Here is a 23,176-nt window from a genome sequence, read left to right on the forward strand (position 1 = left end):
TTCCTTCATCCCTACCCCTTCCATTCCAACAAATCCCACCTTTCCATCCTTCTTTCTTTGCATTACATGATCTGGCCCCTCTCTCATTCTTACATATTTACCCCGCTATCAATCTTGAGTTTCTGGTTCAGATTTTAGCCTCACTCATAAGCTCTGAAGTCACTCTGTCCACCTAGGCTAGCAATCTCACACATTGCAGCCTCCTAAGGAGCTGTCTCTATCCTTCCACAGCTTCAACTTTTCTTACTCTGTGGGATCTTCAATAATTCGGAAGAAAACTTCACCTTTCCTTGGCACTTCCAAATCACCGTGTTTTATTTTTCTCAATAAAATACACTGACTCCCCAATCCATGCTATCTTAACACTGATATCAAAACCTTCGCTATATTTGAAACCACTGATTTCTCACTGGGCTTCAGAGGCATCATGCTTTTTTCCTCTCTTGGAATACTATTTTTCCATCTCATTTGCTTTCTTCCACCTTCAGTAGTATTCTACCAAAGCTTCGTTCTTCTTCCTTCTTCCAAGCTTCCATTACACAGGCAAGGTCTCTTGGCAAAACCATGGTCCTGTGTCATTAGGTGCCACAGTTTGTTTTGCTGATCTAATGTCACCTGAAACATAAAACTCCTTCCCCAGAATCACATTCTTGACTTTTCGAATTTTTGATAATACTGTTTTCTCAGTTCCTTCCAGTTTCCAACCTAAGAATTACATTTTCTTTTCTCCCATGCTCATCATTCGTTACTGCTTCCTCCATCATATCATCTTAATTCATGCCTTTGTTACAATGGCTTTCTAGGTGCCCCAGTTTCACTAAAATCTCTGGAACATATTATTCCCCTAGATAGGAACCTCAGCTCCACAGGTAGTCAAACACTTGCACCTGTTATCAACACATCCTTTCTAAGACACTCATTTTTTATCCTTGATACTTCCAATTAAATTAGACTGGGTGTCTCCGTGTGACAGTCTAATTCCCACCTTCTCTGATTAAGTGCCATCTATCTCTTCACCTTATAACCAACAACTAGCTAATGCCACCCTATACCGACCCATCTTCTTAGAGCTTAATCAAAATTGCTCGGGTGAATATAAACAAGCTAATGTGGGAGGGATCTAACACAATCTACTTCCAAGCTGGTGACTTGATAAGAGGGTTGGATCTCTGCAGTTTATCCCATAAAGTAAGTCATTAGAGGATCTGAACCAAAATGGGCTTAAGCAATACTTGCTTCAGGAATGCTGTCATTGCAGACATTTCTGCTACTCCTTTACAGCTAGCTTATGCACCACATTTAAACGATTCAAACTTCAAAATCACTTAAAAGAAAAAAAAGCTGAAGCATTAGCCAACTTTATCTTACCCTGTTTTCCAATTTTTGTTCCAGATTACTTTTGGAATTCAAGATCCCATTCTTCTTGTTTTCTACTTTAGTTAGCATTCAAGTCTCAAGACTTTTTGATTACCTCTGGGTACATAACACCCAAATCTATTTTTGTCTTCTTTGGCTCCAGGCCTCCGCATGGAAATACTTCTATCCCAATGTGCCCCAAATGGGCTAATCAACGGCTGAAACCAGCCCCGCCTCCTCTTCCCTATTTAAGCTAATGATGCTGTCTTCTCATTCAGCCCAGAAACCTCGGTATCCGCGCCTTACCTCTGGTAATATGCCCCTTGCTCTGTGCAGTGATTAGGAGCCTAGGCTCTAGAATGACTTTTAGGATTCAAATCCTGTGTGAATTTTGTTGTTTCTCCACACAGAAAATGGAGATAATGAAGGTTTTTATAAGGTTGTTTGGATGACTAAAGTAATGTTTAATACTTAAAATGGTGCCTGACTCACAAAAAATGCTTTGGCTGTTATCCTCATTCTTCACAGCCAATATACAATCCTGTTCAGCTCTGAGAAGCCTTCCCTTTGACCCTTTTCTTCCTTTTCCCACTTTTAGTCCGTATCTACTGGCAACATACTATTCTAGTATTTGATATTATTTCCCATTATTGTTTAAATGTATGTCACCTACCAGTCTGCAGATTCCTTTAATGACTTGTTTCTCAATTATTTGTCTCAATGACCCAGCACCACATCTGGCATAAGACAGGAATCCCATTAATGCTGGCTGAGTTGTTTTTTTCCCAATGTCTAATCTTTCCCGCTCTATTTCAAGTCCTGATTCGCTCATGTATGACTTACTGCTAAGCTTACTCATAGTCACCAATTTTTCACCATCTTTCCACGACCACCAAGGAATTATGAAAGTCATTCCTAGTCTTAAAAACTCACCTGTAAAATTAATGTCCAAATTTCCTGTCATTATATTCAAGACCTTTCAACTGGCCTCTTCTTCAGCATATCCCCCACCTCTATTTGTTTTTATTCAGGCCTATACTCACAGCCTAAAATAGGTTACAAAGTGATGGTCTAGATTTTTTCCCTTTTTTCCCCATGAACATTTTCTAAAATTGAGCCAATACTTAAAGGTTTTGAGATTTAGCATATACATTAGGATGCCCCAAATTTCTTGAAAAATAATAAGATTTGGTAATATTAGGCCTGTTCTTATGTAACAGCAACCAATTAGAATGACACAGCTGCATGCCTGTGCTAGAAGAGTCTCTCTGCAGTGTACCTGTACAGGGGAGAGATCAGGCTCATGGTGCTCCTGGGCCTACCCTGATGTTATATCACATAAAGAACACCTCTCCTGAAATGTCATCCACCCCAGAATTGTTTGACTCGAATTCTAGATCTCTTTAGTAAAAGTTGGAACTAGAGGAATAAGCTAATGGACACAGTGAAGAAGCAATTAGTCAAATCCAAAATGTCACTATGACCACTAGCCCAATCGCTTCAAATCAGTGTTACTAAAAAAATAAGGGTGTTCCAAGGATCCAGGGTCAGGCAAAAATTAGCTCCAAAAGAACGTTCTTGGGACAATTGGGGAAATGTGAGTACAGGTTTCTTTAGTAAAGGGTGTATTATTAAATGTTTGTTATTTCAGCAATTAGAAAAATGTTCTATCAAATGTATATAAAAAGTAGAAAATTACAACAACCCTCACACCACTTCCCTGCCTAGTTCTATTTTAGGCTTTGCGGGCCGGTTCTGTGGTAACCACTCAGCTTCACTGTCATAATCTAAAAGCAACTGTAGACAATACAAATGGGCTTGAGTGTAGACAGTGAAACTTTTTTACATAAGCAGGCAGTTGCCTCCGATCTCATTTGCCAACCTCTGATCGAGAACAAATACTTCTGAAATATCTTCCCTGATACCCAGCAGAATCAGGACTTTAGCTCCCCTCTACTCACACTGCTGGTAAGCCCACTTGCCACTTTCATTATGCCTTATATGTTCATCTTCACTGGGAGTTAAATTCTTCGAAGGCAGGTACCATTTTGCTACAAGAACCCCCGCCCCCATTCTCATTCTATCGAGCACCTTGCAAGTTATTTAAGAAAGATTTCCAAAAACCAAATAAACCCTGAAAAGATGATTTGGCACCACTTACACCATCAAAAGAATGAGCAGCAGGTCCTGAAAGTAATTTTGAAGGAGCTTCAAAACAAACAGAAAGCACTAGAGTGGGCCTAGCGCCAGTTATGCGCACACTATGCTTATTTTTCATCATCAGACGTGTGTAGGACAGCATAGTAGACTCAGTGGCATAGGAATGCATCTTTTTCACCCCCCTAGAGTATCTAGAGTACTATTAGACTTATCTTAGATGCATGATAATGCTCAGCAAATTTAAAATATAGTATAGGGTGGAAATTTTTTTTTTTTCATTAGAGGGAGAAGGTGGTGGCAAATGCTTACAAGGGTTTATCAAGATTTGGCTACAGCAGGTACAGTCACTCCAGCTTGCCTTCCTCACATCTACTTTCTTGGTTAGGAGACAGTGGTGGCTGGAGGCTTCCCGGCCTTTAACGGAATCCCAGATTCCAAAGCAAAGAGGCTCAGAGGACAAGAGTGCATGTGTAGCTTCTGCAGAAAGTGTCCCAAAACCCCAGGAGCACTTAGGAATGACAGAGAATTTAGGGTAAAGACAGACCACAGAAAAAAACATGGTTCACTTCGGTTGCTATAGAACAGGAGAGGAGATGTAGGAGGGCAACAGGACAGAGACATGAGGTGTGAACGACACTCAGGCAGTCACCCTCCTAAACAGAACTTAGTTTTGAGACAAGAGGAGGTTACAAAGCCAGGAAGCAGAGGGAATTAAAATGAGAAAGGCCAAGCAGAGAACCTTCATGAGAGGGAGTGAGGTTGAATTAAGAATTTAGAGAGTTGAGCAAAAGGTTTATTATTAGTGCAGTGAACACCATGGAACCGCACATATAACACAGCCAGCAACCTGCAGACACCAGTGCAAGGACAGGGAAGCCGCAACTGAGCTTCCTGCCTCCATCTGAAGGGGACAACAGGAGGGTGTGGGCCTTGGTGAGGCAGGCAGGGTTTGAGGGGAGTGGATGAAATGTAGTAACCAGACTAAATATAGCAGCTTTTTCAAATTCCTGAGCACAATGTCCCGGAGCTGGAACAAGACTGTTCCCTACTCCCCTCAAGCTGTATAACTCTACCCAGCCCCTGCAGAGCTATGGCCCAACTCCCCAAGCCTGTAACAAACTGGCAGGGAACAGAACTCCAAAAAGAAAAGCTGCTACAGGACACTCTCTCTCCAACCCCACTTCCACCTGCATACTAACAGAATCACATCATCCCTCCCCTTCTGATTCTGTTGTTGCCCAAGGGATCAGGGCATGTCTCAGGTAGCCTGAAACGGAGCTGGAGTCCTCAGGGGCCGTGGTGAGACATTGCCTGTACTCAGAGACATGATTTCTATACCAGCTATATATCTCCAAGGAAATGGAGAGATGGGGGTGTTGCTTTCAAAATTAATATTCTAAGTCCAGGGCTTTATGGCGAGACCCTGGAAGGGCTGGGAGCAAAGCTCTCCAGAGGGTGCATGCATAGATGCCGCACTGTCACATCTGTCACTGAGAGAGAGGACGTTCCTCACCTCAGATGGGGTCACGGAGGCTTGGAGCAGACTATATGTTCAGCCGAGACTCCCTCGGCCTTTCCTATATTAGAGCCAAAGGCTGTGTTGAAAAGGAAAAATGTGAAACAGACTCTATCCCTGTCCCACCCCATCCAGAGTCCACACAGTAGGAACAGCAAAGGATAAGTTTCAAGTTTTGTTAATATTTTTTTCTTTTTCCTTTCTTAAAAAAAAGTAAATAAATTAAATTGCCAACAATGTGGCTGGGCTGGAAAAGTAGCCATAACCAGGCCATCCTACCAAAAAAAAAAAAAGAGGGAGGGGAATGAAGTATAAACAAACAATGGCCAAAGGAAATCATCAAAATAACCACCTACAATCCCAGGGTTGGGAGGGGTCTGTGGAATTACAGTTCTTGCCATAGACAGCAGTGCCGACCCGATTTCAGCAAAACACAGTGGTGCTTCATGCTGAGTATCTCCACCCCAGGAGACAAATCCCCTAGTCCCAGCCCTGTCATTCTCCATGGATGAGAAAAGCGGAAGAAAGAAGAGCTCATCTGGAAGTTTTCGGCATCTAGAACCTGCGCACCTGCAGGCCGGCGAGAGCCTTCACGGTGCACGCAACAGGGTATCACTTGGCACAGAGGTCCAGTCTTCCCCACGGGCCATCAGTGATTGCCTCACTATTTCTAGGGAACCCTTAACACTCCTCAGAATTTCTGCTCCCCAGGACTACCCTCTAAATGCTGTTTCTAGAGGCAACAGGCCTGCCTGCTCTGACTCCCTGGTTTGGGAGGAGGGAACAATTAGAGATTCCTCATTCCATCCTGATCCTGGAGAAAATCAGTATCATTGTGCTTTCTGGACCAGGGACTCCAGGCAGGACAGCGGAGGGGACTTTCCCATCCAGACTGAAAATTACAGACGTCTTAGGGGAAGAAATTAGGCAAAAGGAAGGAATCTGGATTTCCCACCTGAAAGGCTGAGCCAGGTGCCCTCGGCCCTTCAATGCCAGAAGAGCAGGGAGGCGTGTGGTTCAAGTGAAAACCACAGTATTAAGGATAGGGGAGGACTCAGAGTCCAGCTGCTGGAGTGATGAGATTTCTCTGTTCTCCATCTCTTCACAATAGCACTCCGAAATCTCCTAGATCTCTTCCACGCCATGCGCAAATATCATAACAAGCCCGGGCTCCTGCACCATGTCGTCGCCCATGTGCTGGTTCTCGCAGGCCATCACCACCACAGCCTGCTTGCCAGGGATGCGCTTGGCCACGTAGTTCTCATAGTAGCGCCGGTTCATCTGTCTGGTCTCTAGTGTGGCCAGACCCTGGGGCCAGCTACGCTCGTGGGCATTCTCAATCAGCTCGTTGACAATAGACGCAGGGCAGCCACTCTCCACCAGGGAGCGCTTGATGACAGCCTGGAGCACAGCGTCAGGGGTGGAGATCATCCCTCCCCAGCGGGTCACTCTGGCTGGCTGCAGGGAGTTCACCCACCTGTGTGGAGGGGTTGGAGGTGTCATTCCAGTTCATCCCCTTCTCTAGAACAATCGCCCAGTCTACACTCAGCTTAACCCATCCTTCCTTCTTTCCTTGCATCATTGAGAAGCTCCGAATCTTTCTCTAGTTGTTCCCATCTGAGTCATGACCCACCAAATTAAATTCCGTGAGGACAGGGTCACTATTATTTTTCTTAAAAATCCAAATACTTAGCACACACACCTGGCACATAGTAAGTGCTCTTGCTTTAATAAAACAAAGGTTTATTGAATGAATCGATTATTCTTCTATCCCATGTCCCACTCAGAACTATTTGGGCTACATGGACCGATTCACACTTACAGTTTCATCCAGGAACTACATAGGACTCCAGAACTGACGGGGGCCTCAGACTTGTTTATTTTGCTTATTTTTGCTGCCTTTTAGATCACTTTCCTGGATTTGCATTTTCTGTCTTCTTCTCTAGATTATAAGCTACCTGAAGACCGGGACAGTATCTTCTACTTCTTGTTGGCCCTCCTGTTACTCCACAGCCTTTAACATAGGGCTTTGTTTGGGGTGGGCTCTCACCTAGTTCTGGAGAAATTGCATCCTGAGGTAAGCTTTCCCGTCCCTCCACCCAAGTGAGTGCAAGATCCTGTGCCAGGCCTGAAGGTCATCCTCTTTTCCTCTCCCCCCTCTCCTTCACCCCAACACCTGAAAAGCAGTGGCTCCAGCCCAGCCCTCTGACAGCCTCATTACACCCTCTGCCACTCCCCTGCTCTTCCTCCTTTCGGGGCTCAGGGCCAGGATGTGGAGTGAGCGACTCCACCTCCTCAGTGACACTCACTCTAGGATCTCGTTGTACTCAATGGTCTCTTCCAGGTTCTGAAGGTTGGGGTTGACGCTGCGGATGGCGCGCATGTATGCCTTGAGGAGCTGGATGTCTCGCTTCTGTTGGAGGAAAGGAGAAGTAGTGATGACGGTCAAGGCAGGCAGCAGAAGAAAGACAAAAGTTATCTGAGACTGAGGACAGCTGAGAGAGCTGAGGGACCACCAGATTTGTAAGCTTCATGAGGACAAAGATGCTGACTTGTCTCACACGGAGCTGTATCCTCAATGCAAAGCAACGTTAGGAGAATGACATCCATGGGAGGAAAGGAAGCCACAGGCAGTGTCCACGCACCCAGGCTCACAGCGCAGGAGCCAGTCCTGTGCTTACACTGGTGCTCTGTCCCCTGGGCAGGAAGGTACTTGCTTATCCAGGACATGCTCTTCCAGCGCAGCCCCCCCCCACCCTGCCCCGTGGCCTCTGGGCCCCACCTGCTCCGCCAGCTGATGCTTGTGCTCCGCTGAGGTCTTCTCCAGCTCCGCGATGCGCGTCTGCTGCTGCTGCACCACCGAGCGCAGGTGCTTGATGCAGTTGTGGTTCGGCAGCTCATCTTTGGGCATCTCCAGGCTGAGACCCAGGGCAGCAAGAGAACAGGGCACATGATCAAGGGGGCATGAGGGCGAAGGCGGACAATTGCCAGGAAGGCTTTCTCCTCCCCCAGATTTCCAACATTTACTCACTCTAAACATTCAAGCCTTTTTTTTGTTAACTTCCTTCACTCCCTCCTCACCTCTTCGCTATCTGCCTTCTCGGGGCTTCCTTCCCTCGCCAAACCAGAATTTTATCTGTCATGTGGCTCACGTTTCCTCCCCCAGATTCTCCTTGTGCACTCATTCCTTTTGAGAAGCTCCAGATTCACAGCCCCAAAGAAAGACAATAATAATAAGAAAGCAAGAGGGAATATGAGAAGGCCGGGAAGAGGAGTAGTCAATGTGACAGAGAGAAAGAAGTGGGCCTCCCTGGTGGTGCAAGGGGTTAAGACGCAGCCTGTGAAGCTGTCAGCAGCCTCTGCAGCATGAGTTTGATCCCCAGCCGGCCAGGGAGCTGCCCACATGGCGTAGCAGACCTCTCCTGCCTTGCCCGCTGCTCCCCTCAGCAGTGTACTTCGGTCAGCCTGCCTGTTCTGCTCCCCGCTCTGTCTCTAGTGAATCCTCTCACCCCCCACACCTCTGGCTTGTACTCTAGCTCTTGTATACATACATAAATAAATCTTTAAAAAAAAAAAACAAACAAAAACCAAAAACAGAGAGACAGAAGTATTGGTCTGGATGGGAAGAATAAAGTAAACCAAGCCCTAGTGTTGTCACACAGATCACTGTCTCCCTTCTGTTAGTGCAGCAAGAGGATCACAGATCAAAAGATCACAGCTCTGGGGCAGGGCACAAAGCAGATCAAGAACATGCCTTGCCTGCCAGCTGGGGCCACCCTGGCACGTGAGCAGGGGCTCCAGAGACAGGGGTCCAGGAAGGGAAAAGCCTTATCTGCGTGGGGCAGAGGAGGGAAGGATTCTCACCCGCAGCCTTGTTCACAGGTCACAGGCCGTTTGGGGTTGTGCTCACAGTCGCTGAGGTGAGACATGAGGTTGTCGAGCCGAACAACGGCACTGCAGCCGAACACGGCGTTGTCGCAGGCAATCTGCAGCTTTGACAACATGTTCCGCATGATCCGAGGTACTGGGCGCAAGTGGGCGACTGTCACCACGCTACGGTCCACTGGACATGTCTGCTGCTGAGAGAACCACTGGGTGATGCAGGCGTTGCAGAAAGCATGCTCGCAATGAGGTGCCTGGGAGGGAAGGCAGGACAAAAGGGGCACAAAGTAATTAGCCAGAGCAAGAGCCTGGGTATGATTATGTCAAAGGCCCATCAAGCCTTTGAGCAGCTTCCAAGGCCAGAGGTCACTGGGGTCACAGCAAAGTACAGAACTACAATGGGCAAAGTATTGCAGGGTAAACAGATTTCAGGTATTTCCTGTGCTCCAAATTACAAATGAATCAAAAATAAAGTGTGAATAAGACAAACAAGTAAAAAGTTACATAATAATAAGAGACAGGAATAATGTCTTGGGATAATGGGGAAGATGACACAAGGCAATCGATTAATTGCAGCTGGATTGCACATGTTATTGCCAAAGAAGGCCAGAGGAGGGTGAGACCTTCCCAGTCGAAGGTCAATCGTGGAGGCACTTACAGAGAGGACAGAGCCTGGTATGGGTCTAAAATGAAAACAGAGGAGGCAGACAGACATTTACTGGCAAAATGCAATGTCAGAAAGCAGAAGGGAACAAAATAAAAGCCTGGAATGCCCGATGAGAGGCTAAGAGCTGTCTCTGTGCAGGCCCACGTGTGGACTGAGCTGAGGTGGTGCCTGCCCTGAACCCCAGTGGTCAGGCCCACCCTCCAAAACAGGGCTGATTTTTCACAGAATCACCTTCTTCTCAGTTCCTTGAAGATTGTTTCAGGCTACTTGCCTGGTAACTCAGGTGACTGCTGAAGGCAATCACTCCAAGTGACAGGATTCCCTGACCTTTGTGGAGACACCCTGTGGCCTCAGCAGACGAGACCAGCATGGCAGGCACTGAGGAGACGGGACTATGAGAATAACTGGAGCGCCTATGGCCCTGACACTGTGCTAGACACTTTAGATTTCTGGAAAATCTAAGAGTTTCTGCTCTTAGGTGCTCACAAGAGTCACAGACTAACTTCGAGACATGTTGCATAAGGAAAGAAGTCATTCTTAGTATTACTAATGCAACGATCAGTAGATATTTATTTTTGACTCAGAGATAGATCTGATCCTATTAAAAATCTTACAGGCCAACCTTGTCCCCCAAAATTCTAAATTTGACCATTTCCCCATTTCTACTGCCATTAACCTCAAACAAGCTATCATCTTGTTTATTATTAATAATAAACACATCTTCCAGCTAGCCTTCCTATTTCCTTGCCCATTTATGTATTAAGCAGCCAGCGTGACCATTTAAAAATGCAAACTAGGGGCCTCCCCAGTGGCGCAGCGGTTGAGCGCTGGGTTGCCAAGCTGCCCGCAGCTTCTGCAGCACCAGTTCAATCCCCGGCTGCTCCCCGGCCACCAAAGGAGGGTCCCACATGGCACGCAGACCTCTCCTGCCGCCCACTGCTCCCCTCAGCAGTGTACTTCGGTCCTTCTGCCTGCTCTGCTCCCCGCTCTGTTGAATTCTCTCACCTTCCCGCACTTCTGACTGTACCCAGTGCTTGCATGTATAAACAAACAAACAAATAAATAAATAATAAATCTTTAAAAAAAAAAAATAAAACTTTGTCTCCCACTTTAAAAAAAAAAAATAAAAAAATAAAAAAAAAAATAAAAATGCAAACTAGGGCCTCCCCGGTGGCGCAGCGGTTGAGCGCTGGGTTGTGAAGCTGCCCGCAGCCTCTGCAGCGCTGGTTCAATCCCCGGCTGCTCCCCGGCCACCGGAGGAGGGTCCCGCATGGCGCGCAGACCTCTCCTGCCGCCCGCTGCTCCCCTCAGCAGTGTACTTCGTCATTCTGCCTGCTCTGCTCCCCGCTCTGGCTCTGGTGAATTCTCTCACCCTCCCGCGCTTCTGGCTGTACCCAGTGCTTGTATAAATAAATAAATAAATCTTTAAAAAAAATAAAAAATAAAAATGCAAACTAGATCTTATCAACCCCCTCCTCAAAAGCTTACAATGGTTTTCCACTGACATTAAGCTCAATGCAAACTCCTATTCAGAGCCTGTGAAGTTCTGCTAGATCAACACCTGTGCCTCTGACCTCTCTCCACCTCCCAGCATGCGCCCAGCACCATGTCAAGCCGTTTCAGCTTGCCCATACCCAGCCCATTCTTGCTTCTGCAGCTCCCCCTTGCCTGAAATGCTCTTCCTCTAAATCTTAGCTCGAAGGGCCCCTTATCACTCAGCTCTCAGCTCAACTGTCTGTTTTTTCACAACCATCCTATCTAAACTTGCCTTGGGCAAGTATGAGCAGTTCTTGATTACCAGGGCAAATAAATATATACATTATAAAATTATGTATGGTATAACAACTAATATATTTTCCAGTTTATTATGCCTGTAAGATTCTTAGGGCAGAAGCTATCTATTACATGTATGTATACGTATGCATGCATGTATTCATATTTGCTCGTACCTGCCCACACACACCCTGGGAGGATACTAAATAAACTAATAAAAAGAGTTATCTGTGGGCAGGATTAGGCAGACTAAGACAAGAGGTCTCACTGTATGCCTTTTTATACTGTTTTGATTACTGAACCATATGTATTATCTAGGGGCCTCCCAAATGGCACAAAGGGTTAAGTCTCACCACCATGAAGCTATCACCAGACACTGCAGCATGAGTTCGATCTGCGGCCAGGGAGCTGACCCACAGGGCACAGCAGACCTCTCCTGTCTCCCCACTGCTCCCCTCAGCAGTATGTTTCAGTAGATTTGCCTGTTCTGCTCCCCACTCTGTCTCTGGTGAATCCTCTCACCCCTCACACCTCTGGCCTACACCCAGCTCTTGTATGCATAAATAAATCAATCTTAAAAAAAAAAAAAAAAAGAATGTATTATCTACATAAGATAGAACTAGCACATCCCTAGCAGGGAGAGGCGTCTACCTCTGGAAACATGTCTGGTAATCTGGCATCACGAAGCTCACCTGGCTACTCCTCGGAAGGTAAACCCTGGAGGTTGGGGAATTACTGCATACTTGCACAGTCACGACTACAACTGACTCGTCCACACGTGACTAACCTCAAATAATAGTGACAGAAAACAGACGAGACCTTGCCAGGACTGACAAAGGAGGGAGCTGACACAGCCTCTGACCTCCGGACACCAACAAGATACTTGCCCCACACCCAGCCAATTTGCCTAGATAAAAAATTTGAGCTGGTAGGATGACAGTCGCTCCAAGCCCTGTTTGAACAGGTGAACTAAATCAGACTGGAGAGTGTTGTCCAAACAACTTGGCGCACTACCACTGACTAGAAAGTGCCATGCTAGACAAAAAGCGTTAGATCCTGACTAATGATTATCTCACAATTTCCTGGAGGGAGAAGGCCCAGAGTCTGCATGTGCAGCTGGAATGTAGCCCGTCAGTGATGCCAGGGCACCGCCCAGCCCAAAATAAGCTATGACGCTGTCCTCTTCCTCCCTGCCTCGTGAACCTACCTTTAAATATCTCCTCCTAACTCTTCAAAGACCCAGGCTAAATTTTTCATTTCCGGCATGGGTTCCCTTATGCACGAGTCTCTAATAATGCCTTCCTGGTTCAATAACATTATCGCTCTCCAGTGAATTCTCTCACTAGAGGGTGAAGGACCCACTCTTTTGGGTCAGGGCCTACATCATCAACAAGCTGCGAAGGCCCAGACAGGGATATAGGTCCAGGGCTGGCTGCTGTTGGACTGCAGTCTGAGTTTCATCTAATGCAGGTATCTGTGCTCCTTTGGGTGGCTGAAGCCCGGAGAATAAGAATAAGCTCAGGGCTTCCCTGGTGATGCAAGGGGTTAAGTCTCAGCACTAAGAAGGTATCAGCAGCCACTGCAGTATGAGTTCGATGCCCAGTCAGGGAGCTAACCACGTGGCGCAGCAGACCTCTCCTGTCTCCCCGCTGCTCCCCTCACAGTGTATTGCAAAAGAGCTGCTTGTTCTGCTCCCCACTCTGTCTCTGGTGAATCCTCTCTCTCCCCACACCTCTGGCCTGTAACCCAGCTCGTGTATGCATAAATAAATAAATATTTTGGGCCTCCCTAGTGGCGCAGACGGTTGAGTGCCACACTGTGAAGCTGTCTGCAGCCTCTGCAGCTCAGGTTCGATCCCAGCTGGCCTGAGAGAAACCCACGTGGCGCAGCAGACCTTTCCTGTCTCGCCCGCTGCTCCCCTCAGCAGTGTATTGCAGTAGATATGCCTGTTCTGTTCCCCACTCTGTCTCTGGTGAATCCTCTCACCCTCCCGCACCTCTGGCCTGTACCCCGGTTCTTGTATAAATATCTTTTAAAATATATAATATATTAAAAAAAAAGAAAGAAAATCTGCATCCTGGACGTCTGTGGCATCTCCCTCTCAATGGACCCTGGAAGGCCCGATTCCTGCTGCAGCCGCCACTGCTCCTCAGCACCAGGCCTCCAATCTGTGTATTGGGGTGGGGGTGGGGAAGGGGAGGGAAATATAAGGAGCCACAACACAGTGACTCCCACTGGCCCCATTACATAAGAATATTTTCTACTAGCTGCACTGCCACCTATTGCCACATCAGACCCGCCATCAGGCCGACTCACCTGGACTGGCTCCTCCAAGACTCCACTGCAAATAGGACAGATAAGGTCTTCGTCAACATCCCCCTGGAAACGGGTTACATCATACCCCATGTCTCATCACTGAAACCCAGGTTCTGGAATAAACAAAAGAGCAAAATGAGGCCAGTTCAGAAGCCAAGATCGATTCATTTTCTGTGCCCAACAAATCCTGAGCACCTATTATGTGCCAGTCATTTGGAGAGGAAAAAGCTGATTCAAGAAACTAAGTTCTAATGGGAAAAGACATTACATACGATTCATTTAAAATATGAAGTGATAACTGCTTCATCAGAACAAGCCCAGAGCACTGTAAGGTAAGAAATGTGGCTGCCTCACCCAGACTGAAAGGAAGGGGTGACTCTGAGTTTTCCAGGACTCGGTGTCAACAACAGGGACAAGCAAGAGCGAGTTAGGTGTTGGGGTGGGGATGGGTTGCATTAGGATTTTCGGCACATGATATAGCATAAAGGCCCAGAAACAAAAGAGCATATGGTGGTCTTTGGGGAACTATAAATGATTCCAAAAAAGGCTGATCTGAGGGATATAAGGGGGTGGGGGGCATCAAGATGCAAGGCAGGAAAGGCAAGAAGGGGCCAGGCCCTGAGGAATCTTGTGTAAGGAGTTTTGTTTGAACCCGAAGGGTATGGGATGTCACTGAAAAACTTTATAACAATGCGATAGAAGTTCCCTTTTAGAATCATTTTGTCAACAGGAATGAGAGATGGGATAGGAACAACATCTAGGCAGAAGAGAGATTGTGAGTCTGAACTCAGGCATGGAGATGGGGGGATAAAGAAGGGTGATTCAGGAGAAAAATGTTCAACTAGCAGAAAGGCTGCCACATTCCTTCTTTGGGTTCCAAAAAATCAAACCCAAAGAAGAGGTCACTGGGCAGTTACTGAAGTTCCCTGCGGATATCCAACCCATGAGATCTAGTACGGGCACCTGACATAAGGGCAACCAGTCCACAGAACAGCCGTCAACCTGCGATGTTCTGGAAAAGATAAACTCAGTAAATCAGATGTCAGAAATTTAGAAGCAGGCTATGTAATTTAAAAGGGTGTGTGTGGTTGGGTGGGGATCGGGTAAGAGGTCTTGAGAGGTCAAATACAAGCTAAATACAGCACTGGGTTGAATCCAAAGTGACTGGATTCTTATCTTCAGTTCTACCAACTCATTAGTGTGACCTTAGACAGGTGACACAAAGTACATAAACTTCCTAAGTTTGTTTTTTATTTATTTATTTTTAAGATTTATTTATTTATGCATACAAGAGCTGGGGCGGGGGGCGGTACAGGCCAGAGGTGCAGGGGGGTGAGAGGATTCACCAGAGACAGAGCGGGGAACAGAATAGGCAGACTGACTGAAATACACTGCTGAGGGGAGAAGCGGGCGAGAAAGGAGAGGTCTGCTTCACCATGTGGTTGCTCCCTGGCCGGCTGGGAACTGAACTTGTGCTACAGAGGCTGCAGATAGCTTCGTAGTGCGGCACTTAACCCCTTGCGTCACCAGGGAGGCCAAGTTGGTGTGTGTGTTTTGTTTTTTTTTTAAAGATTTATGTATTTATATAAGAACTGGGGTACAGTCAGAGGCACGGGAGGGTGAGAGAATTCACTAGAGACAGAGCGAGGAGCAGAACAGGCAGATGGACTGAAGACACTGCTGAGGGGAGCAACGGGCAAGGCAGGAGAGGTCTGCTGTGCCATGTGGGATTCTCTCCGGCCGGCCGGGATCAAACCCACGCTGCAAAGGCTGCAGACAGCTTCACAGCACCACACTCAACCTGCTGTGCCACCAGAGAGGCCCCAAGTTTGTTTTTTCAATAGATACAGTGAATATAAATAATAAAAGTGGCCCTCTCAGAATTGTCCTCAAAGATAAAGTATTTATCAAAGTACCTGTTGGTACATCGTAGGCACTTAACATATAACAGTAATCTTTATTCATATACACATCTAATTTACCCTCCCTGGTTAAAAGTTTGGTAAGAGCAGAACTCGTGGATCTGTATCCAATCTAGTACCAAGCACAGCTCCTTATAAATCAGTAAATGCCCTTACCTTGCATCCTTTAGATTAAAATGCTGCTTTAACTGGAGCTTTCCAGAAACCAAGATATAGTGGACAGCTACTATTTTGCCTACCTAAGATACCATTTTCTGTAAACAGCATCATCTAATTCCCTTTAAGAATTATATCCTGGTTCCAACTGGACATGTGACCCAGCCCAAGTCATTGAGCGATGCCTGAGATGTCTCCTGAAACTCTCCGGAGGTGCTCTTTCCCCTGGGGTTACAGAGCTGGTAGATGTACAACCAGAGTGGCAGGTGACTGTCTCTGGCAATAATGAGGAAAGCCTGCTTATGAAATGAAGCCAGTAATGAAGAAAACAGAGCTGAGAGATAGAACTCAGAGGGACTCATTTGAGGTCCTGGATTTAGCCATGCTGAAGCCATACTGGCCTTCTGAAACATCAGTTTTATGACCCAATAATTCCCCATGATGGCTATGCTGGCTTGAGCATAGCTGTCTCTTTCAAGTGATAAAAATTCCTAATTAACACACAGGCTAATGGATACAAGAAAATCACAAAGCCCCTCTGCCACCACTTACCTTTCCGTCCCCATTTTGTATGTAACAATGACACTGACCTCCATCACCGCCATTTCTCTATAAATTGTTCCATTTCTAGGCCCTAAAAGGTCAGAGCTTTGGTCTTATTAACAATTTCTCTGAAATTGTCACTGCAAACCTGGCCGTCTCCTAGAAAATGGGGCAGGAGTGGAGCATTTGTATTTGTGTCCCCTCAGGCCTTTGACCTTCTGTTTCTAGGCCGACATAATAGGAAAAAATAGAAGCAAAGGATATAATTTTCTTGAATCATCTATAAACAGTGATGTATGAAGGTAGTAGGCACATGAACAATATCAACGACATCATAAAGTGAAATGTAAAACCCAGAACAAAGTTCCCTGTGATTTTCCTTGAGCCGAACAATGAGACTAGTGGTAAGAGAGCAGGAGCAGCCCTCGACGTCTTCCTCCTACGTAGCTCAATTACCAAGTGCTATGATGGAAGCACCTGGTGCTCGCCCAGCAGCCACGTGCTAGGAGTTACGCTCCCTCTCTCTGTTTTTTTTTAACGTAATTTTTTTTTTTTAAGATTTATTTATTTATACAAGAGCTGGGATACAGGTCAGAGGCGCAGGAGGGTGAGAGGACTCACCATAGACAGAGCGGGGAGCAGAACAGATAGATAACCAAAAACACTGCTGAGGGGAGCAGCAGGCGAGACAGGAGAGGTCTGCCGCACCATGTGGGCATCTCCCTGGCCAGCTGGGAATCAAACCCGTGCTGCTGAGACTGCAGACAGCTTCATAGCGCTGCGCTCAACCCGCTGTGCTACCGGGGAGACCCCTTTCTCTCTTATCCACAATGTTCCATGGGACTTGCCTTGCTAGGACTGTGAGACCTTCCGCAGACTACAGCTGGGCCGAGGGTGAGCATGCCATCCAAGCGGGACCAATGGATCCCATACCTGAGGTGAGCTTGATACCAGTGACGGTGAGTTGGTCTTTCTCCAGCTGTTAAGTGAACTGAGGAACACAGAAATCAGGCAGATCCTACAGAGAAAAAGAAAAGATTGAAACAGAAAGGCCTGGATGAGCGCTGGAAAGGGTCCTGAAGTTCTGAGTGCCTCTTTTGTTTGCAAGACCCAACTGCCTTCCTATCTCTGGTTTCTGTGAGAAACACTCATATCCTCTTTTGCTCAAGGTGCTGTGAATTGGGTTTCTACACTTTCAACTGAAAGAATCCTGACTCATGCAATAGCAAAGAAACAGCATACTACCATCAGGCCAGGGAATGGTAAAGTAAGAGAAGTACTTTTCCCCTTTAACCCTAAAACCTGGTATTTAAAACCTTACTGTGATACATCTTTATTATTCACATAATAAATACTTACTGAGAACCATCTATACACATCATTCAAACTAATAAAACCTAGTCCCTAAGAGATAATGGGGTTTAGATAAGCACCAGGTACTAGAAGACCAAAGGAGGGGTTCTAAATCAGATTGAGGGGGCCTCCCTGGTTGCGCAAGGGGTTGAGACGCAGCACTGTGAAGCCATCCGCAGCCACCACAGCACAAGTTCAATCCCAGGCCAGGGAGGTGACCCACATGACACAGCAGACCTCTCCTGACTCACCCGCTGCTCCCCTCAGCAGTGTATTTCAGTACATCTGCCTGTTCTGCTTCCCACTCTGTCTGTTGAATCCGCTCACCCTCCGCATCTCTGGCCTACACCCCAGCTCTTGTATAATTAAATAAATAAATCTTTAAAAATAAAATAAATCATATTGGGGATGGTTACAAAGACTTCCTAGAAATGGCTCTCAAAACATGTTTACATCAAGGGACTTCAACCTCAGCACTGTACTCCTTCGGACTAGAGAGTTCTTTGCTGCTGGGGGCTGTCCTATGCACTGCAGAATGTTAGGCAGCTTCCCCTCCTTTACCCACTAGACACCAGTATTCTTCCAGACACTGGTAAATACCTTCTGAGAGACAAAACAGCCCCTGGCTGAGGATCACTGGTTTAAAAGATTAGAAGTGGGGCCTCCCTGGTGGCGCAAGGAAGTAAGACACAATCTATGAAGCTTTCGGCAGCCACTGCAACACAAGTTTGATCCCCAGCCAAGGAGCTACCCACATGGTGCAGACACCTCTCCTGTTACCCTGCTGCTCCCCTCAGCAGTGTATTTCAGTGGATCCACCTGTTCTGCTCCCCACTCTGTCACTATGAATCCCTCCCCCCCCACACACACATACACACTTGCACCTCTGGCCTAGACCCCAGCTCTTGTATGCACAAATCTTTAAAATATATGTGTATCTAACATATATAATGTATATAATATATATATGTAATATATATATAATATATAACATATCTATCACAACTGGGCCTTCCTGGTGGTGGAAGGGTTAAATCTCTGCACTATGATGCTATCACTAGCCACTGCAGCACGAGTTCGATCCCCAGCCAGGGAGGTGACCCAACTGCACAGCAGAGCTCTCCTGTCTCGCCTGCTGCTCCCTTTAGCAGTTTATTTCAGTCAGTCCACCTTTTCTGCTCCTTGCTCTGTCTCTGGTGAATCCTCTCACCACCGCCCCCACACCTCTGGCCTACACCCCAGCTCTTGTATACAAAAATAATTAATTAGGGCCTCCCCGGTGGCGCAGCGGTTGAGCGCTGGGTTGCAAAGCTGCCTGCGGCCTCTTCAGAACCGGTTCGATCCCTGGCTGCTCCCCGGCCACCGGAGGAGGGTCCCACATGGCGCGCAGACCTCTCCTGCCGCCCGCTGCTCCCCTCAGCAGTGTACTTCGGTCCTTCTGCCTGCTCTGCTCCCCCCGCTCTGGCTCTGGTGAATTCTCTCACCCTCCCAAGCTTCTGACTGTACCCAGTGCTTGTATAAACAAACAAACAAACAAATAAATAAATAAAACATGCCTCTATAAAAAAAAAAAATAATAATTAAATCTTAAAAAAAAAAAAAAGGGGTATGTACCCTTTTACCTAGTAACCATACTTCCAGGAATTTGGTATAAGGAAACAATTTCAAAGGGAGTGTGAAAACAATACACTAGGTTGTCTACCTAAGCATTGTTTATAATAGCAAAAACAAAACAAAAAACCCCAGAATACCCAGAATTCCTTACGTCCATAAGATAGAATACCATACAGCATCAATATGACTTAGATTTGTTTCTTGCTAGTAATACTTTATTTAAATTACTTCTTTAAATATATTTACATAATAAAAATCACCCCCATTTATGTGTACACATTTATACTGAAAAACATCTAGAAGGATATATAGAGAACATACAGCTTAGAGAAGCTATCACAAGTACAGGTGCAGTAATTTTAATTTCAGTTATATTTTTGCTTCATTAGTTTTCCTACTTTTTAAAAAAATCATTTATACATACAAGAGCTGGGGTACAGGCCAGAAGTGTGGGGGTGGGGGTGCGTGAGAGGATTCAGAGACAGAGTGGGGAACAGAACAGGAGGATTGACTGAAATACACTGCTGAGAGGAGTAGCGGTGAGACAGGAGAGGTCTGCTGCGCCATGTGGGTCTCCTCCCTGGCCGGGGATCGAACTCGTGCTGCAGTGGCCACGGACTGGCCTAAGAAGCATAGGCCTCTGCAGCATGAATTTGATCCCCGGCCAGTCAGGGAGCAACCTAGTCAGTCTGCCTGTTCTGTTACCCACTCTGTCTCCGGTGAATTCTCTCGCCCCCGCATCTCTGCATAAATAAATAAATCTTTAAAAAAAAAAAAAGAATTAAGGGAAAATTTAGATTTTGAATCTGACTAGGGTATTCTTTCCTGTCATCTACAGGAGATAAGTAGCGGTTATATATGATCCAGAAGCCAGCTCTCGCCCTGCCTCGTCCTGCCTCTGGACAGACAGTCAAACCGAAGGCCTAGGCCCCTTGACTAGTCTATTCCCTGGCTCACTCAGCACTGCAGTGGGGCTGTCACAGGGGCAGTTCAGGGTTCCTATGGGTTGCCTCAAGGACCCCCCCAGCGAATGCCTCAAGGGCAGGAGCCTTAATGAACTGAAACCACAGGACCTCAGTGCCCACAGCCACTGAAGCAGTTTCCTGGAGAGTCTCCTTGAGTTGTGGAACAGGAAAAGGCCTTGGACAGTTTCACTCAAATTGAGGGACAGAACTGAAGTAGCTGAGGAGTTCTGCCAGCCTCCCTGATGTGAGCATCCTGAACCCCTACTGTAAGCTGCACTCCCAGCCTTCTATTCTGCGGGTAATTACGTCACTTCATTTCCTCACAGTTACACTGAGATATCGTTATATTACTGGTCAGCATTATTAGAAAAACGCAAACATTATCAGACCCCTTTCTCATGTCCTTTTAACTTCCCAGTGTAGCTGTCTTCTCTGGTCTGTCCCTAGGGAGAGCTAGGTTTTACAAAACTGCAGATTATTCCTAAAGAAACCTGAACATTCAATCTCTCTTATTCAGGGTTTGTTGTTTTTTTTTTTAAACATTTATTTATTTTTATACAAGAGCTGGGGTAAAGGCCAGAGATGCAGGAGGGAGAGGATTCACCAGAGACAGAGCAGGGAGCAGAACAGGCAGAAGGACTGAAATACACTGCTGAGGGGAGCAGCGGGCGAGACAGGAGAGGCCTGCTGCACCATGTGAGATTCTCGCCAGCCAGCCGGCCGGACTCGAACCTGCACTGCAGAGGCTGCAGACAGCTTCACAGCGCTGCGCTCAACCCGCTGCCCCACTGCCACGGGGGAGGCCCTTATTCAGGGTTTCATGAACCCAAGTACAGGTGTGCAAACCACATCCATTCACACACACATTTTCATTCTCTCTCCAAGAGACATCAGAGGAGCCACTCCAAGCAAGACTTTCTATTTTAGGATAAGCGGATACACCACCGCCAATTCTTGACGAAAACATAAGAGTAAAAGTCAGGCAAAGGTGCCATCGTTTGCCTTGTACCAATTTGCTCATTCTAGACCCTGAATTTAACAGATGCCGAGAGCTGAGGGGCTCGAATCACTACAGACCCCCAGACAAACGGGGAAAGAGTCTCCTAACCGAACAGTGTAAGGAAACAGGTGACTTCTATGAATTCCAAGCTAGTGATGAAATTAGCTGTTGAAGGGTCACACAGGTGTCCCTAAAACAGTTCATCATATCTCCCTGTCTCCCAGTGAAGAGTGGATCTGGGGTGGAGTCAACAATCTAGAAACCTGAGTTCTAGTAGTAGCTCTATCACTGATGAAATGTGTAACCATTAAGTACTTTGAGCAAATTACTTAACCCATCTGGGCGTCTACTCCCTGACCCAACATGAAGTGAAGCTCTATTCGCTAGGTATTCTAAACCTTCCATGGTTCTAAGACTCAGCACCTAAAAAACAAGTAAAAGGGGGGATAATTACATTCTAAAAGGTGCCCTAACTTTACCACTAACTAACCTGGCTCTCTTTAGACAATTCTTTTGACTTTTTTTTTTTTTTAAGATTTATTTATTTATGCATACAAGAGCTGGGATACAGGCCAGAGATGCAGAGGGGTGAGAGGACTCACCAGAGATAAAGCGGAGAACAGAACAGGCAGACTGACTGAAATACACTACTAAGGGGAGCAGCGGACAAGACAGGAGAAGTCTGCTGTGCCATGTGGGTTTCTCTCTGGCCGGCCGGGGATCAAACTCGTGCTGTGCTGTAGAGGCTGTGGATTGCTTCATAGTGCGGTGCTTAACCCCTTGTGCCACCAGGGAGGCCCAATTCTCTTGACTTTTTAAGTGAAAGGAAATGACCTCTTTTATTTAACCAGTGTTCCCTTAGATTGATGTCATTTCCCCTCTTAGGGAACTGAGTTATGAACTCAGCTTCTTCACTTGCGAGGTGAAAAGAGGGGCCACAGAATGCTGTAATTCATGCTGGATTTTCTAAAGGGAATTTTTAAGCACACACATTCTCCCCCCTTTCTTCCTATAGTACATCTTCATTGATTCAATTTACAAAAGAATCCAGAGGGCACACAATTCTTCAAGAACTCATCTAAAGTAAGACCTACCAGCCTTCAAAAGTCAGTAAGGACCTCCCACTAAGTCACCAGTACCAGTATCGTGTGTTATTCGTGGAGTTACCCCAACCCTCACTGTCATCCTCTATACAAGGCCCTCTTCCAGAGGAAACATGTGAAAAAACAGAAACACAATCCTTGTGCTCAAACTAAGGTGTAGGCTTGTGTCCAATGAATGTGTATATAGGATATAAAATACATAAAACAAAATTTACTAAGCAATTTACCGAACTGCCAAAGCTAACAGTTTATAGAAGATACAAATATGCAAAGATGGGTTAATTGTGGAAAAAGAAGTTTTTTTGCAGAAAGAAGTTTTTAAGAATCAGGTGTTCAGGAGCAAAAAGAACCCAAATTAGCACAGAAGACAGCTGAAGCCTCCAATGGAATTCTGAATTAAGGTTCTTTACCTTCCAAGTGTTGGGGGGCAGGTTCCCTGCTCACGAGGCTCCAATCCCCTGGTGCCTCCACTCAGTGCCACTCAGGAGATGCTCCCAGTAACCCATCTTGTTGTCTATTCTCCGACGGAGTCTTCCTTCCTAGTGACAAGCTCCATCGCCAAGTGGATGGAGGTGATGTCACAATCAGGGGCACTCTATTAATAGAACAAGGAAGAAAAAGGTGAGTCAGGGGAACCACCTCCACTTGGCAGCGAGACTGACACTTGGATCTGGTGGGTGGTTGGGGAGAATGACACATCTCCATTAAGACTACAGATTTCAGCACTGGGCATACGGCTAGCCTCGAAGGAGTGAGGTAACTGGTTAAGGAATCAAACCTGTGGTCCAGGAAATTCAAACATAGCAGGGAGGGTAAGAGAAAGAAGCAAGAATTTGAGGTGAAGAAAGGC

At 46.4% G+C, this 23,176-nt stretch overlaps 1 protein-coding gene and 1 long non-coding RNA gene across 5 annotated transcripts in view; one reads left to right on the forward strand and one right to left on the reverse strand.

Moving 5' to 3' along the window:
* RNF41 (ring finger protein 41) overlaps positions 1–23,176 on the reverse strand; it is a 27,169-nt gene continuing 3,993 nt past the window's right edge. For 3 of the 4 annotated variants that reach the window (XM_054696703.1, XM_054696701.1, XM_054696702.1), the window contains exons 2-8: positions 22,737–22,921; positions 17,140–17,309; positions 13,671–13,783; positions 8,897–9,168; positions 7,815–7,950; positions 7,342–7,445; positions 1–6,509 (exon numbers count right to left, since the gene is read on the reverse strand). In XM_054696703.1, the coding sequence (XP_054552678.1) occupies positions 6,158–6,509; positions 7,342–7,445; positions 7,815–7,950; positions 8,897–9,168; positions 13,671–13,760 (954 nt within the window). In that variant the 5' untranslated portion in view covers positions 13,761–13,783; positions 17,140–17,309; positions 22,737–22,921 and the 3' untranslated portion in view covers positions 1–6,157. The remainder of the gene's footprint in view (positions 6,510–7,341; positions 7,446–7,814; positions 7,951–8,896; positions 9,169–13,670; positions 13,784–17,139; positions 17,310–22,736; positions 22,922–23,176) is intronic. The other variant, XM_037514982.2, reaches the window with a different exon arrangement.
* LOC119248055 (uncharacterized) overlaps positions 22,890–23,176 on the forward strand; it is a 1,335-nt gene continuing 1,048 nt past the window's right edge. The window contains exon 1 of the long non-coding RNA XR_005125859.2: positions 22,890–23,082. This is a non-coding gene — a long non-coding RNA (uncharacterized LOC119248055). The remainder of the gene's footprint in view (positions 23,083–23,176) is intronic.

The sequence above is a fragment of the Talpa occidentalis genome, unplaced genomic scaffold, assembly GCF_014898055.3.
Source record: "Talpa occidentalis isolate TD23 unplaced genomic scaffold, MPIMG_talOcc4v2.1 talOcc4.16, whole genome shotgun sequence".
Taxonomy (NCBI): domain Eukaryota; kingdom Metazoa; phylum Chordata; class Mammalia; order Eulipotyphla; family Talpidae; genus Talpa; species Talpa occidentalis.